The sequence below is a fragment of the Onychomys torridus genome, chromosome 21 (genome assembly GCF_903995425.1).
Source record: "Onychomys torridus chromosome 21, mOncTor1.1, whole genome shotgun sequence".
Lineage (NCBI taxonomy): Eukaryota > Metazoa > Chordata > Mammalia > Rodentia > Cricetidae > Onychomys > Onychomys torridus.
Window position 1 is genome coordinate 8,503,439 of NC_050463.1, and position 12,072 is coordinate 8,515,510.

At 39.9% G+C, this 12,072-nt stretch overlaps 1 protein-coding gene across 1 annotated transcript in view; it reads left to right on the plus strand.

Moving 5' to 3' along the window:
• LOC118571537 (zinc finger protein 14-like) overlaps positions 1 to 11,636 on the plus strand; it is a 60,108-nt gene extending 48,472 nt beyond the window's left edge. Inside the window, exons 3-5 of the mRNA XM_036170564.1 lie at positions 5,525 to 5,651; positions 5,852 to 5,909; positions 9,012 to 11,636. Of these exons, the coding sequence (XP_036026457.1) occupies positions 5,525 to 5,651; positions 5,852 to 5,909; positions 9,012 to 10,977 (2,151 nt within the window). The 3' untranslated portion in view covers positions 10,978 to 11,636. The remainder of the gene's footprint in view (positions 1 to 5,524; positions 5,652 to 5,851; positions 5,910 to 9,011) is intronic.
• The last annotated feature ends 436 nt before the right edge of the window (positions 11,637 to 12,072 follow it).

Sequence of the window (12,072 nt, forward strand, 5' to 3'; positions counted from 1 at the left end):
TTTACCCTTTAACACCTCATCCAGTATAGGTTTTGGCATGTTTATTTAAAAACAAAAACAAAAAAAACTATGTGCAAGAATTTTTTCTTGCCCTTCCCCCACCCCACCCCCCAGTGGTCAAAATTACCAGTTGGAAGAAAGAGAAAAATTTCAATTTTATTTCCTTGGGATGATCATTTTTGAGTTTAAAATTGGAATTTTGAAAGCTATGTCCAACTTCACTGAAAGTGAAAAGGGCTGGTGGATCTTGAAAAGATCTTCATAAAATTGAAATCATATTTCTGTTGCTGTTGCTTGTTTTGCTGTAGGCTGCTTTAAACAGAAAGGATTGGGCGTGTGAATTTGTAACTAGTAAATTTCCAGGATTCTAGTCCTTGCAAAAACAAAACCAAAACCAAAAAAGAACCCCAAAATATTAACAATTTATCTCTTTGTTTTTGCCTTCAGATAGTTGGTTTTGTAGGTAGTGTAATTGCAGACCATTGGGAATGCTTAGGAAAGTTGATAAGAGAGCAAGACAAGTTTGCTTTCTACCTGCTGGAGATATGTTATTTGAAATTTGCCTTGATTGTGCAATACATTGGTAATATATTTATTACTCTTGTATGTGTCATTGCTTTGATTTTCATTTTAATTTATAATCAATATTTAATTTAGTGTTGTTTGTTTTGTTGTTTTGTCTTTGGTGGCAGGGTTTCTCTGTAGCCCTGGAACTCCCTGTGTTTACCATACTAGCCTTGGACTCACAGAACACCCTCCTTTGCCTTATGCATTCTGGATTAAAGACTTGCACCAACACCCCTGACTTTTTTTTCTTTTTCCTTTTTTTTTGAGTCAGGGTCACTTGTGTGCCATGGGGTGGGTCTGTAAATTACTCTATAACTGAGCATAATCAAGAGCCTTGATATTCCAACCTCCTCCTCTCTTCCTTTCCAGTGCTTGTTTCAGTTTTTCAATTCCCAGTGTATTGACCACTCTACTTGCATATTGTGGTGACTTCAAAGAAAATGGCCCCCAAAGGGAATGGTACTATTAGGAGGTGTGGCATTTTTGCAGTATGTGTGGCCTTGTTGGAAGAAATCTTTCACTGTGGTGTAGGCTTTTAGGTCTCCTTTGCTCAAGCTATGCTCAGTGTGGTATACAGTTCACTGCTTGTTGCCTACAGATCAAGATGTAGAACTCTCAACTCCTTCTCCAGTGCTGTGTCTGCCTGCATGCCGCCATATTACCTGCCATGATGATAATTGGCTAAACCTCTGAAACTGTAAGCTAGCCAAAATTAAATGTTTCCTTTTAAGAGTTGCTGTGGAAATGGCATCTCTTCACAGTAATAGAAACCATAATTAAGACAGAAGTTGGAGGGCTGGAGAGATGGCTCAGAGGCTAAAGAGCACTGGCTGCTCTTCCAGAGGTCCTGAGTTCAATTCTCAGCAACCACATGGTGGCTCACAACCATCTATAGTGTGATCTGGCCGGCATACATGCAGGCAGAACACTATACATAATAAATAATTTTTTTTTTTAAAGAAGTTGATACCAGGAACTGGAGTATTGTGATAGGCCTGACCATGCTTTTGTTTGGAGGAATTTGGACTTTGGGAGTTTGGGTTAGGAAAGGGTTTCTGTGATCATGGTATCTCTTCACAGCAGTTGGAACTCTAAGACACATTTCTAATGTTTTCTACTATACTTGTAACATTCCACCTACCCACAGATCTCATGGAGCCTTTCTCCATGGTCTTTATGGACATTTAGTCCAGTTTTGGAACACATGGGTAAGAAGTCAAACAGAGAATACATATGTAAAAAGACAGCATTTGACTTTGTGTACTTAAGACACGCATGCCTTTAATCCCAGCACTCGGGAGGCAGAGGCAGGCCGATCTCTGTGAGTTCGAGGCCAGCCTGGTCTACCAAGCGAGATCCAGGAAAGGCGCAAAGCTACACAGAGAAACCCTGTCTCGGAAAAAAAAAAAAAGATGTGGCTCAGTGTATTTATACATATAGTTACATCCATTTTCTTGAAAATTTCATTTCAGTGTCAAATTGCAGTGTGTTTATGTGCCACAATTCCATTTTCCAGACTTTAGCTGATAGATCTCCCTGATGATTCTTTTTCTACCTGTTTGTACAGGAGGAGCAATGAACATGACTATGTGTGTATCTGTGGTAGTATAGGGCCGCTTGTCATTATATTTGGAGAGATGTTTTTACTTCTGATGCAAGCCCACATTGATTTCCTTGTTAATTGTAGCAGTTTAAACTTCCACTAACAGTGAGTAAGTACTTTCCCACACATCCTCCATACGGTTTGAGGTCTTCAGGCTTATATGGCAAGCTTTTTACCTGCTTGCCTGTGCCCTAGCCCTACAGACATTTCTTACATTGTTTTGTTATTAAAAGACTAACAACTCTTTCAAATAAATGTTTGTTATTGGGAATTTCATACATGTAAGTGAGGATTTTATTAGTACCTAGCCCTTACGCCCTCTGCACACGTGACTCTTAATTTCATGTGTTTTTATGGTTGTTGTTTTATTTTCATTTTTTATAAGCTTCTTCATTCAGTTAGTGCTGTCCAAAAGTGTGTGGTCATCCAGAGGAGCATGGACAACATATTAGTGGCCATATTCCTGAAGATAAATGACTTTTGGTGCCACCAAAGTCATTAGTCGCCACTACCTTCTTAGCTAGGGGTGGCCTTCTTGAGGGCTCAATCATTTTTTACCTAGTGTTTTTACTGACAGGATATAAAGTGTTCTAGGGATTTTGGAATTTGATACCAGAATTGTAGAATATTTTGTGAAGTTGAGCTCTTTCTCAATGAAAGCACTCTTCTTTCCATTGACCTTCTAGAAAACACCAGTGTTCATAGTTAACAGACAATTATTATTTGTGTAACTGGTGTAGTATTTGTCAATAAGAAACTAGTAGTTTCTAAATGATGTTGTTCTGAATGACACAGGGAAAAAAAGAAAGCAAATGAGACAAAGACGAAAGAAAAGCCTCCCATAAATTGTAAGTGACTGTAGATTTAGGGCAGAGAAATTATCCTAAATTGAAATCAAGGAATCCTACATTGTTTGTGAATTGGCAGAATCGCCTACCAGTCCCCTTCCCTTGTCTTCTCTATTGATTTCTATCCAGTCCTGGTGAACAGCAAGGAGTTGAAGGTCCCTTCTCAGCCAAGCTGTATTATAGGACATGGAGGCCTTGGGTTGATGATTGCTGACAAGATCTGATTAGTTTAGTTATTCATTGCAGCCATAGATGTCACAATGAAAGTGGGGCAGAAAATATTGAGGACAATTTTTAGTTATAAGAGAGAAAAATGCGTTTACTTCCCTCTGCCAGTTTGCCCAGCACTTAATTAGTTGTTTGAGTCTGGACAGGGTTTTCCTGTGTAGAGAAAGGTAACTTTGTTCAAAGCAAAGGTATACTTCAGGAGAGAAATATACAATGAAAGGTGTCAGTGGGCCCTGTAAGTAAGGGTAAACAAGGGTGTAATTTATCTTAGGGGGCTTTGAAGGAAAGGGGATTTGGTTGCTAAGCGTCACAGCATGCACAGAAGTTTGGGTGTTTTGACTGACAGGATTACATTTGGTCGGGCTTGCTAACTACACATGCTTCTTCCCATAGTGATCTGATTTTTAAGATGTGCAGATCCAATTATTTAGAGTCAAAAAATTCAATAAAGAAAAAAAGAAAGCTCGTTCTTTAACATTCATTTTGAGAACAGTTTGCACATGCACCTAGAGCTACTCCATTGCAGGTCAGCCTATTTCCTGTGTGTTCCATAAGTTTTCCAAAAGCTGTTTGAATGCAATAAGGAGTTACTAAGGCATATTTTTAAAGGAGCTGTAGATCTAGCCCACTAAAGATGTTTGTTCAAAGAAGGATACTCAGTGGTTGCTAGGTGCATTGTTCAGAGAGGACTGTGTGCAAAGCCCAAGTCAAATATAGTTCCAGTTCGCCTGATGTTACCCGCTTCACCATTGTCCCAGTGCATAGTGCTAAACTTGTCATCAATTCCTACTACTCCCCCTATTTAAAATTTTGGCTTGCTCACATTTCATTTCCTCTACTACAGCAGTCTATGAGCTGTGCATTCACACTCATTTCAAGTTCTCTGATGTAAGGCAGAATGAAGTTATATTCTCGAATGGTGCAGGAACAGCCTTTCCTTGTTCCATTGATGGTTCCTGATCCCCACCTCCTCTCTGAGCATCTTTGTCTCTGATGCTTCCTTCGGAATGACTCTCTAAGCTGGGCTTTAGTGTGCTCTAGCTTTGGTCCTCTCTAAAGAAAAATCTCTTGCCAATTCCTCCCCAAACAAATTCTAAATGGAAACAGGGAACCTGGTTAGATCTACTTATACCAATGGCCCACTTTTTCTTTTCTATTTCTCATATTAGGCTTTTCATCTGGCTGCCATAAGTGTCACTGAGAGAAGTGATGTAAAGCAGAAAGAATTTATTTTATTTCACAATTGAAGGGTATAGTCCATAAAATGTAGCACTTTGAAGTGGCTGGTCAGCTCCCACACAGTCAGGAATTGAGTGATGTGTTGTTGCCTGTGTCTCAGCTCCCTCCTTCCACTGATGTAATCCCTTTATAGTTTATAAAATGCTGCCTCGCAGGTAGGTTGTGTGTGCAGTATTTTAAATGTGACTAACCTCCATAGGATCATATGTTTGAAAGCTTGGTCCACAGTTAACTGTTGGAAAAATATTAGGAGATGTGGTCTTATTGTAGGAAGTGTTTTAATGGGGGTGGTATTTGAGGTTTTAAAAGGCCATGCCAAGCCGGGTGGTGGTGGCACACACCTTTAATCCCAGCACTCGAGAGGCAGAGCCAGGCGGATCTCTGTGAGTTCGAGGCCAGCCTGGTCTACCAAGTGAGTTCCAGGAAAGGCGCAAAGCTACACAGAGAAACCCTGTCTCCAAAATCCAAAAATAAATAAATAAATAATACATACATACATACATACATACATACATACATACCTACCTACCTACATACATACATACACAAAAGGCCATGCCAGACACTGTGTACATCTTTTTGCCTGGTGCCTTTGGATCAGGAATAAAACATTCATTTACTGTTCCAACTTCATGCATGTGTGCTTCCTGTCATGATTCTCATTGACCAATCCTCTAAAAGTGTAAGCAAGCCCGATTTAATGTTTCCTTTTCTTTTTCTTTTTTCTTTCTTTTTTCCCCCCCAAGACAGGGTTTCTCTATAGCTTTGGAGCCTGTCCTGGACTAGCTCTGTATGTAACGGTTCCTTTTCCTGACAGTTGCTTTATCCTGGTTTCTCTTCACAGCAGTAGAGTAGGAGCTGACTGTGCATCTTCCTTTCTTCTAATAAGAACTCAAGGGAGCATACCACAGATATTCTTGGGTTAACCTTTATCTATATAATCACGTCAAGGTGTCTTCAGAAACATCTGCCTTAGATGATTCAATTTCCTTCTGCCTGGGTCTTAAAAATAACCAATCCATTATGTGCTCTTTTTTAGGAGCCAGTGATCTTTGAGGATGTGGCTGTGAAGTTCACCTCAGGCGAGTGGGCTTTGTTGGATTCCAATCAAAAGAAGCTCTACAGAGATGTGATGAAGGAGACATTTTTGAACCTGACCTTCATAGGTAAAAACAAGCATGCTCCTGTTGTATATTCAGTCAGAGAACAACTATTTCCTGCTTTTGTGTGTAGTGGTGTGATTTGAATTTCTGAATGGAGCATGTAGTGACTTTAGTGTGCATGCCCATCTCATTAGAGCTAGATAGTAATAATTTTAAAAAAAATCTTGAGTATGTCATAATGAATTCTTTGGGTTTATTTCTAGAGAAAACACTAGAAGAAAATATTGAAGAGGACTACAAAGATCTCTGCAGAAATCTGGGGTAACTTATGTTCAATAGAAAGCAATTTACATCAAACAATTGGACAACTGAGATCCTACATAATGATCCAAATATATCTAAATGCAAATTGATTTCACACAGATTCCTATAATGGAATACTGAATTGTATCATTTAATAATTGAGTATCTCATCTGCACAACCTATAAATATCGACAACATGTGATGCCACATCAAATTCTGAAAGAGCTTTTCCAGTGGTTTATGGAGCAAAAACTTCCCTTCAAAAGTATTTACTATCTTTCTATGTATTCTTTTTAGACTTTGAACATAAGTGCTGTGTTTTGTTTGCTTTCTTTTGCTGTGACTAAAACTAACTCTGGGGTGGAGCTCATTTTTATTTACTCTTCCTTGTCACAGTCTCATCATAATGTGAAGCCAGGGCAGGAACTCAAGCATAGCAGGAACTTGGAGGCAGGAACTGAACAGAGATGATGGAGAAATGCTGTTTGCTGTTTAATGTGCTCCTCATCCCTTTCTCTGCTACCTGCCTGATTCAACCCCCGCCCACATCTCTAAGGGAACACCACCCACAGTGGACTGGGCCACTCCATATCAATAATTCATTAAGAAAATATCCCCCACATACTTGCCTAAAAGTCAGTCTGATCGAGCTGTTTCTCCAGTCGAAGTTCCCTCTTCTCAGAAGCGCTTTCTGTCTTGTGTCAAGTTGTGAAATTCGAACCAGCACAATTGGTCACGTGACACACAAAATACGTGACTAATAACCTCTAGTCTTTCATGGAATGTTTGTCCCTAAATACTCTTTATAAAGTAGAATATGACATTTGAAGTCTCCCAGTGTTAAAAAGACTCTAACAGTTTAACTGGTTAGTCACTTTAAAATACCTGGATCTAACTGGAAAAAAAGAAAAAAGAGAAAGAAAAGAAAAAGAAAAAAGTACCTGGATCTCTCTAAAGTCTCAAAAGGTCTCTAATGTGAGCTCCTGAAAAATTATTAGTAAGTTTGTGCTTCTCTTTTCAAAGTGAGAAGAACCGGGGCTTACTTCTAGTCAGATCAATGCAAAACCAAGATTCTATAGTGTCAGTCCTCCCCCAGAACCATATCCCATGTTTGGAATTCGTTCACAATCTTCTCATTTCCTGACTGTTTTGCCTGGTCCACACTTTTCGTTCTGCCATGCACTTGTCTGATAGTTTCAGACTGACCTCATTGTACAACTGATTCAGTCTGTGGCAGTCTTCCCATGGTTCTGGCCTTTCTAATACATCAGAAGCTCCCCACACTAAACCTTCACCAGTGGCCTCCTGGCCTCTCTTCAGGGAGTCCAACCCTATGACATGGTGCCATACATCAGCTTCTCCCAAAGCTCTTCTATCCTGGTGTTTCCATTTTGTCCAAATCAGCACCTTCAGTAATGGCCTCTCCTGGCCTTTGTTGGTGTTAGACCTCAGTTTCTTTCCAAAACCCCTTCAATCCAGCAGGTCTCGGGATGTGAAAACCAGTACTGCCTGGAAATTTCTCATAAACTATTATAATCTCAGCCAGCTTGAGATCTGGACTACATGTCTGTCTGCTGCAGGCATCTTCATGTGCAGTTGGGAACCCTGTGGACTTCAAGTCTGTGTGCTGACTGAAATCCCCTAAGATTTTTCTTAAATGATGCTGTTTTCTTGTTAATACCAGGTCATTCTTCAAGCCCAGGTGATAGGGAAGCACAGATTCTTAATTTAAAACATTATAAAAACTGCCCCATTAGAGTATTTGATGTGCCCTCAATCATCTCTAAATATATACAAGCCAGACTACCATCTTTTACGTTGTTCTTAGCATCCTTGTCCTCTAAGCTCCTGCAAATGCTCATTAACCTCTGAACATTCATTGATTTTTTTTTTTTCCAGCCCAGTGTTCCAGACATTCTCATAGTCCTTTGTACAGTGGTAAGCTCAGCTCTACAGAAAAATACCCCATGAACCTGGAACTCAACTTGTATTTTAGAATGCTTTTTGTTCTTGTGATAAACACAATGGCTAATATCATCTTTGGGGTTAATGAGGCTTATTTTGGCTTTCACTTCCACATTACAGTCCGGCAAGGGAAGACAGGACAGGAATTTAAAGTAGGTAGGAATCTGTAAGCCAGAACTGAATTGGAGATGCTGGAGAAATGCTGCTCACTAGCTTGCTCCTCACAGATTATTAAGATATCTTTCCTACATAGCTCAAGCCCTCCTTCCTAGGGACACACCACATAACATGGTGTAAGCCCTCTCATCAATCAAGAATGAACAAATGCTCCCGTAGACTTGATTATAGGCCCATCTAATGAAGCCATTTTCTCAATTGAGGTTCCCTATTCTTAGATGACCCTGGCTTGGGTCTAGTTAATAACAAACTAACCAACACAAGTAGAGTATATAGAATGCCAAAATGCCATAGTGTTACACAACTTTAAGTCATTATTATGATTGCTTCACAATGCCAGGACCTTTGCCTGAATGTCCACTCCTTTTATGTCCATTGATTATTTTATGTGTATGTATGTGTGCTTGTGTATATAACCTGTGCAAAAAAAGATTTGTGGAGGTCAGAAAATGACAAGAGATCCGTCAGATCAAGAGTATTAAGAATTTATCAGCCCTCCACATGGCAGCTGATAAGCAAACTGCAGTTAGCTGGAAGAGTAAGTATTGTTCTTAACTTCTGAGCCTTTAGCTCCTTTGTAATTCTTGTTTTCTTTTTCTTTTCTTTCTTTCTTTCTTTCTTTCTTTCTTTCTTTCTTTCTTTCTTTCTTTCTTTCTTTTTTAAAGACAGGGTTTCTCTCTGTAGCTTTTGGAGCTTGTCTTGAAATTTGCTCTGTAGATCCACCTGCCTCTGCCTACCAAGTGCTGGGATTAAAGGTGTGCCCCCTCCCCCCAGCTTCCTTTGTAATTCTTATAGAAGTAAAATCAACACTATACTTATTTGCAGGAGAGGGTCTTTACATGCGGTCTATATACTGTCTTTAACATTGGAGGCGTTTTGTTCTTGCCTGTGGAATAGCATAATTGTGTGAGTCAGACGATCTAGCCTTCACTATTTCCCTCATTTACAGTAATGGTCTTCTTTTTATTTTTTTGCAGAACTCAGGTGGTTGACAAAGACTGTGGATATGAGTGTGATAGTCAGTGTGATGAAAACCAGGAACCAATTTCAGAAAATATTGTTAATAAAGACATACCTTCTGCAATAAGAGTTTGTGAAAGCCAAGCGAATGTAAGAAACGTCATTGGTCATTCATCCTCACATGTGTGTCCAAGAGTCCAAACTAGAGTGAAACAGCCTGAGTACATGGAAGCTGTGGCAAGGGCTTTCAAACATGAGAAACATTGGAAAGATCTCATTCATTCTGAGTCACTTCAGATACGTGAAACTTCTACAGAGAAATCCCATAAAAATCAACAATATAATGAAGCCTGTGGGAGTCTCACTTTTGACAAGCCTCAGGAGAGAACTCAAACCAAAGATAAGTTCCATGTGGGAGTCTTAAAGAGATACAAATATGTCCGGAAAGATGAAGGAGTCAAACCGCTAGTGTGTGAGCATTGCCAAGAAGCTTTCATTGATTCCAGTGACCTCATCAACCACCAAAAAAGTCATACTGGACACAAAATCTACATTTGTAAGCTATGTGGGAAAACATTTCAATATGCTTCCTGTTTTGAGAAACATAAAGTAAGTCACAAAGGAGAGAAGCTTTATGCATGTAAGTATTGTGGGAAAGGCTTCACCCGCTCCTATGGTCGTAACATTCATGAAAGTATTCACACTGGAGAGAAGCTTTATACCTGTAAGCATTGTGGGAAAAATTTCACCAGTCCCACTTATTTTAAAATTCACGAAAGAATTCACACTGGAGAAAAACCTTACACATGTAAATATTGTGATAAACCCTTTGCCATTTTGAGTTCTCGCAATGCTCATGAAAGAGTTCACACTGCTGGGAAGGCTTATGTGTGCAGGCACTGTGGAAAAGCCTTCACCAGTTCTAGCTGGCGAAACGTTCATGAAAAGGGTCACACTGGCGAGAAGCCTTATGCATGTAAGCACTGTGGAAAAACCTTCTTTGGATCTAGTTCTCGTAACTGTCATGAAAGAATTCACACTGGGGAGAAATCCTTTGTGTGTAAAACATGTGGGAAAATGTTCCTTCTCTCTCATCATCTTATGAGCCATGAGAGAATTCACACAGGAGAAAAACCATATGCGTGTAAGCTTTGTGGAAAAACCTTCACCAGTTCCAGGTGGCGTAAGACTCATGAAAGAAGTCACAGTGTAAAGAAGCCTCGTTCTGCATGTAAGCATTGTAGAAAGGCTTTCACCAGTTCAAAGCTCTGTGCTACTCATGCGAGAACTCACACTGGAGAGAAGCTTTATGCTTGTAAGCTTTGTGGGAAAACCTTCACCAGGTCCACTCACTGTAGCACTCATGAGAGAACTCACACTGGAGAGAAGCCTTATACGTGTAAGCACTGTGGAAAAGCCTTCCCTAGTTCTTATAATCGTAACATTCATGAAAGATCTCACACTGGAGAGAAGCCTTATGCCTGTAAGCAATGTGGGAAAACTTTCACCAGTTCCACTCGCCGTAATATTCATGAAAGACTTCACAGTAGAGAGAAGCTTTATGCATGCAAGCATTGTGGGAAAACCTTCACCAATCCCACTCGCCGTAACACTCATGAAAGAACTCACACTGGAGAGAAGCCTTATGCCTGTAAACAATGTGGGAAAACCTTCACCAGGTCTACTTACCGTAACATTCATGAAAGAATTCACAGTGGAGAGAAGCTTCATGTATGTAAGCATTGTGGGAAAACCTTTGTCACTTCCACTACCTGTAAAATTCATGAAAGAACTCACACTGGAGAGAAGCCATATGCATGTAAGCATTGTGGCAAGACCTTTACCATTTTGAGTTCACTTAATACTCACAAAAGAATTCACACTGGAGAGAAGCCTTATGCATGCAGGCATTGTGGAAAATTCTTCGCCCGCTCCAGTTATCGTAATATTCATGAAAGAGGTCATACTAGAGAGAAGCCTTAAGCATGTAAGCATTGTGGAAATACCTTTGTCAATTTCAGTTGGTGTAATACTCCTGAAAGAAGATCGGAGAGAAAGCCTTTGTGTGTGTGGCAACTGTTCAGTCTGATGATCTTACATTCATGAAAGAATTCATACTGGAGAGAAGCCTTATGCGTGCAAGCATTGTGGAAAGGCCTTCAGCTGCATTTGTCCTAAGAATCATGAAAGCTGTCACACTAAAAAATAGTATAATACATGTAAACATTGGGGCAAAGCCTTTACAAATCCCACTTGCCATAGGAGTCATGAAAATATTCACACTGGAGAAAAACCATTTAAAACTCGGGAAACTGTTTCTTTGCTCTCATTTTATCAAGCACAAAAGATCTCACAATGGGGAGGAACATTATTAATGTCACCATTATGGGAAGCCTTTAGTGCTTCCAGTTTCTGTAGCATATATGGGGCAGCTTACACTGGGGAGAAGCCTTGTGAATGTAATCATCTAACAAAAGCTTTCACCAGTTCCATTTGCTGTAACATTCATAAAGAATTCACCCTGGAGCGAAACTGTACATGTGTAACCCTGTGGAAAAGCCTTTAGCAGTAAGTTTCTACTGTAGTCATGAAAGAGTTTCCCAATGGTGAAAAACTTTATAATAAATGTGGGAAATAATTCATAGAGTGTAGAAGCCTCTTCCTTGTGAGCAGTGTGTGCCTTCATTTCTGTGTTTCACATCCTTACACAAGCCTATACAGTATCAGAGTGGAGTACACTGGGTAGAACTTGTTCCAGTATTAACTCTGTGACACTGCATTGGTCAAATTGCTTCTATTGTGAAATGTGAAAGAAGAATGTGGTTGGACCAGGAGATGCATCAGCTAGTAATAGTTCTTTCCGGAAAACCTGATTATCTTAGTTACCTCCTTGGGTCATATGTGGTGGAAGTAGAGAACCAGTTACTGAAAGCTGTGTTTTGACAATTGCATGCACATTTCCAAATGTGTGTGTGTGTGTGTGTGTGTGTGTGTGTGTGTGAGAGAGAGAGAGAGAGAGAGACAGAGAGAGAGACAGAGAGACAGAGAGACAGAGAGAGAAATGAGTAAAATAAAATG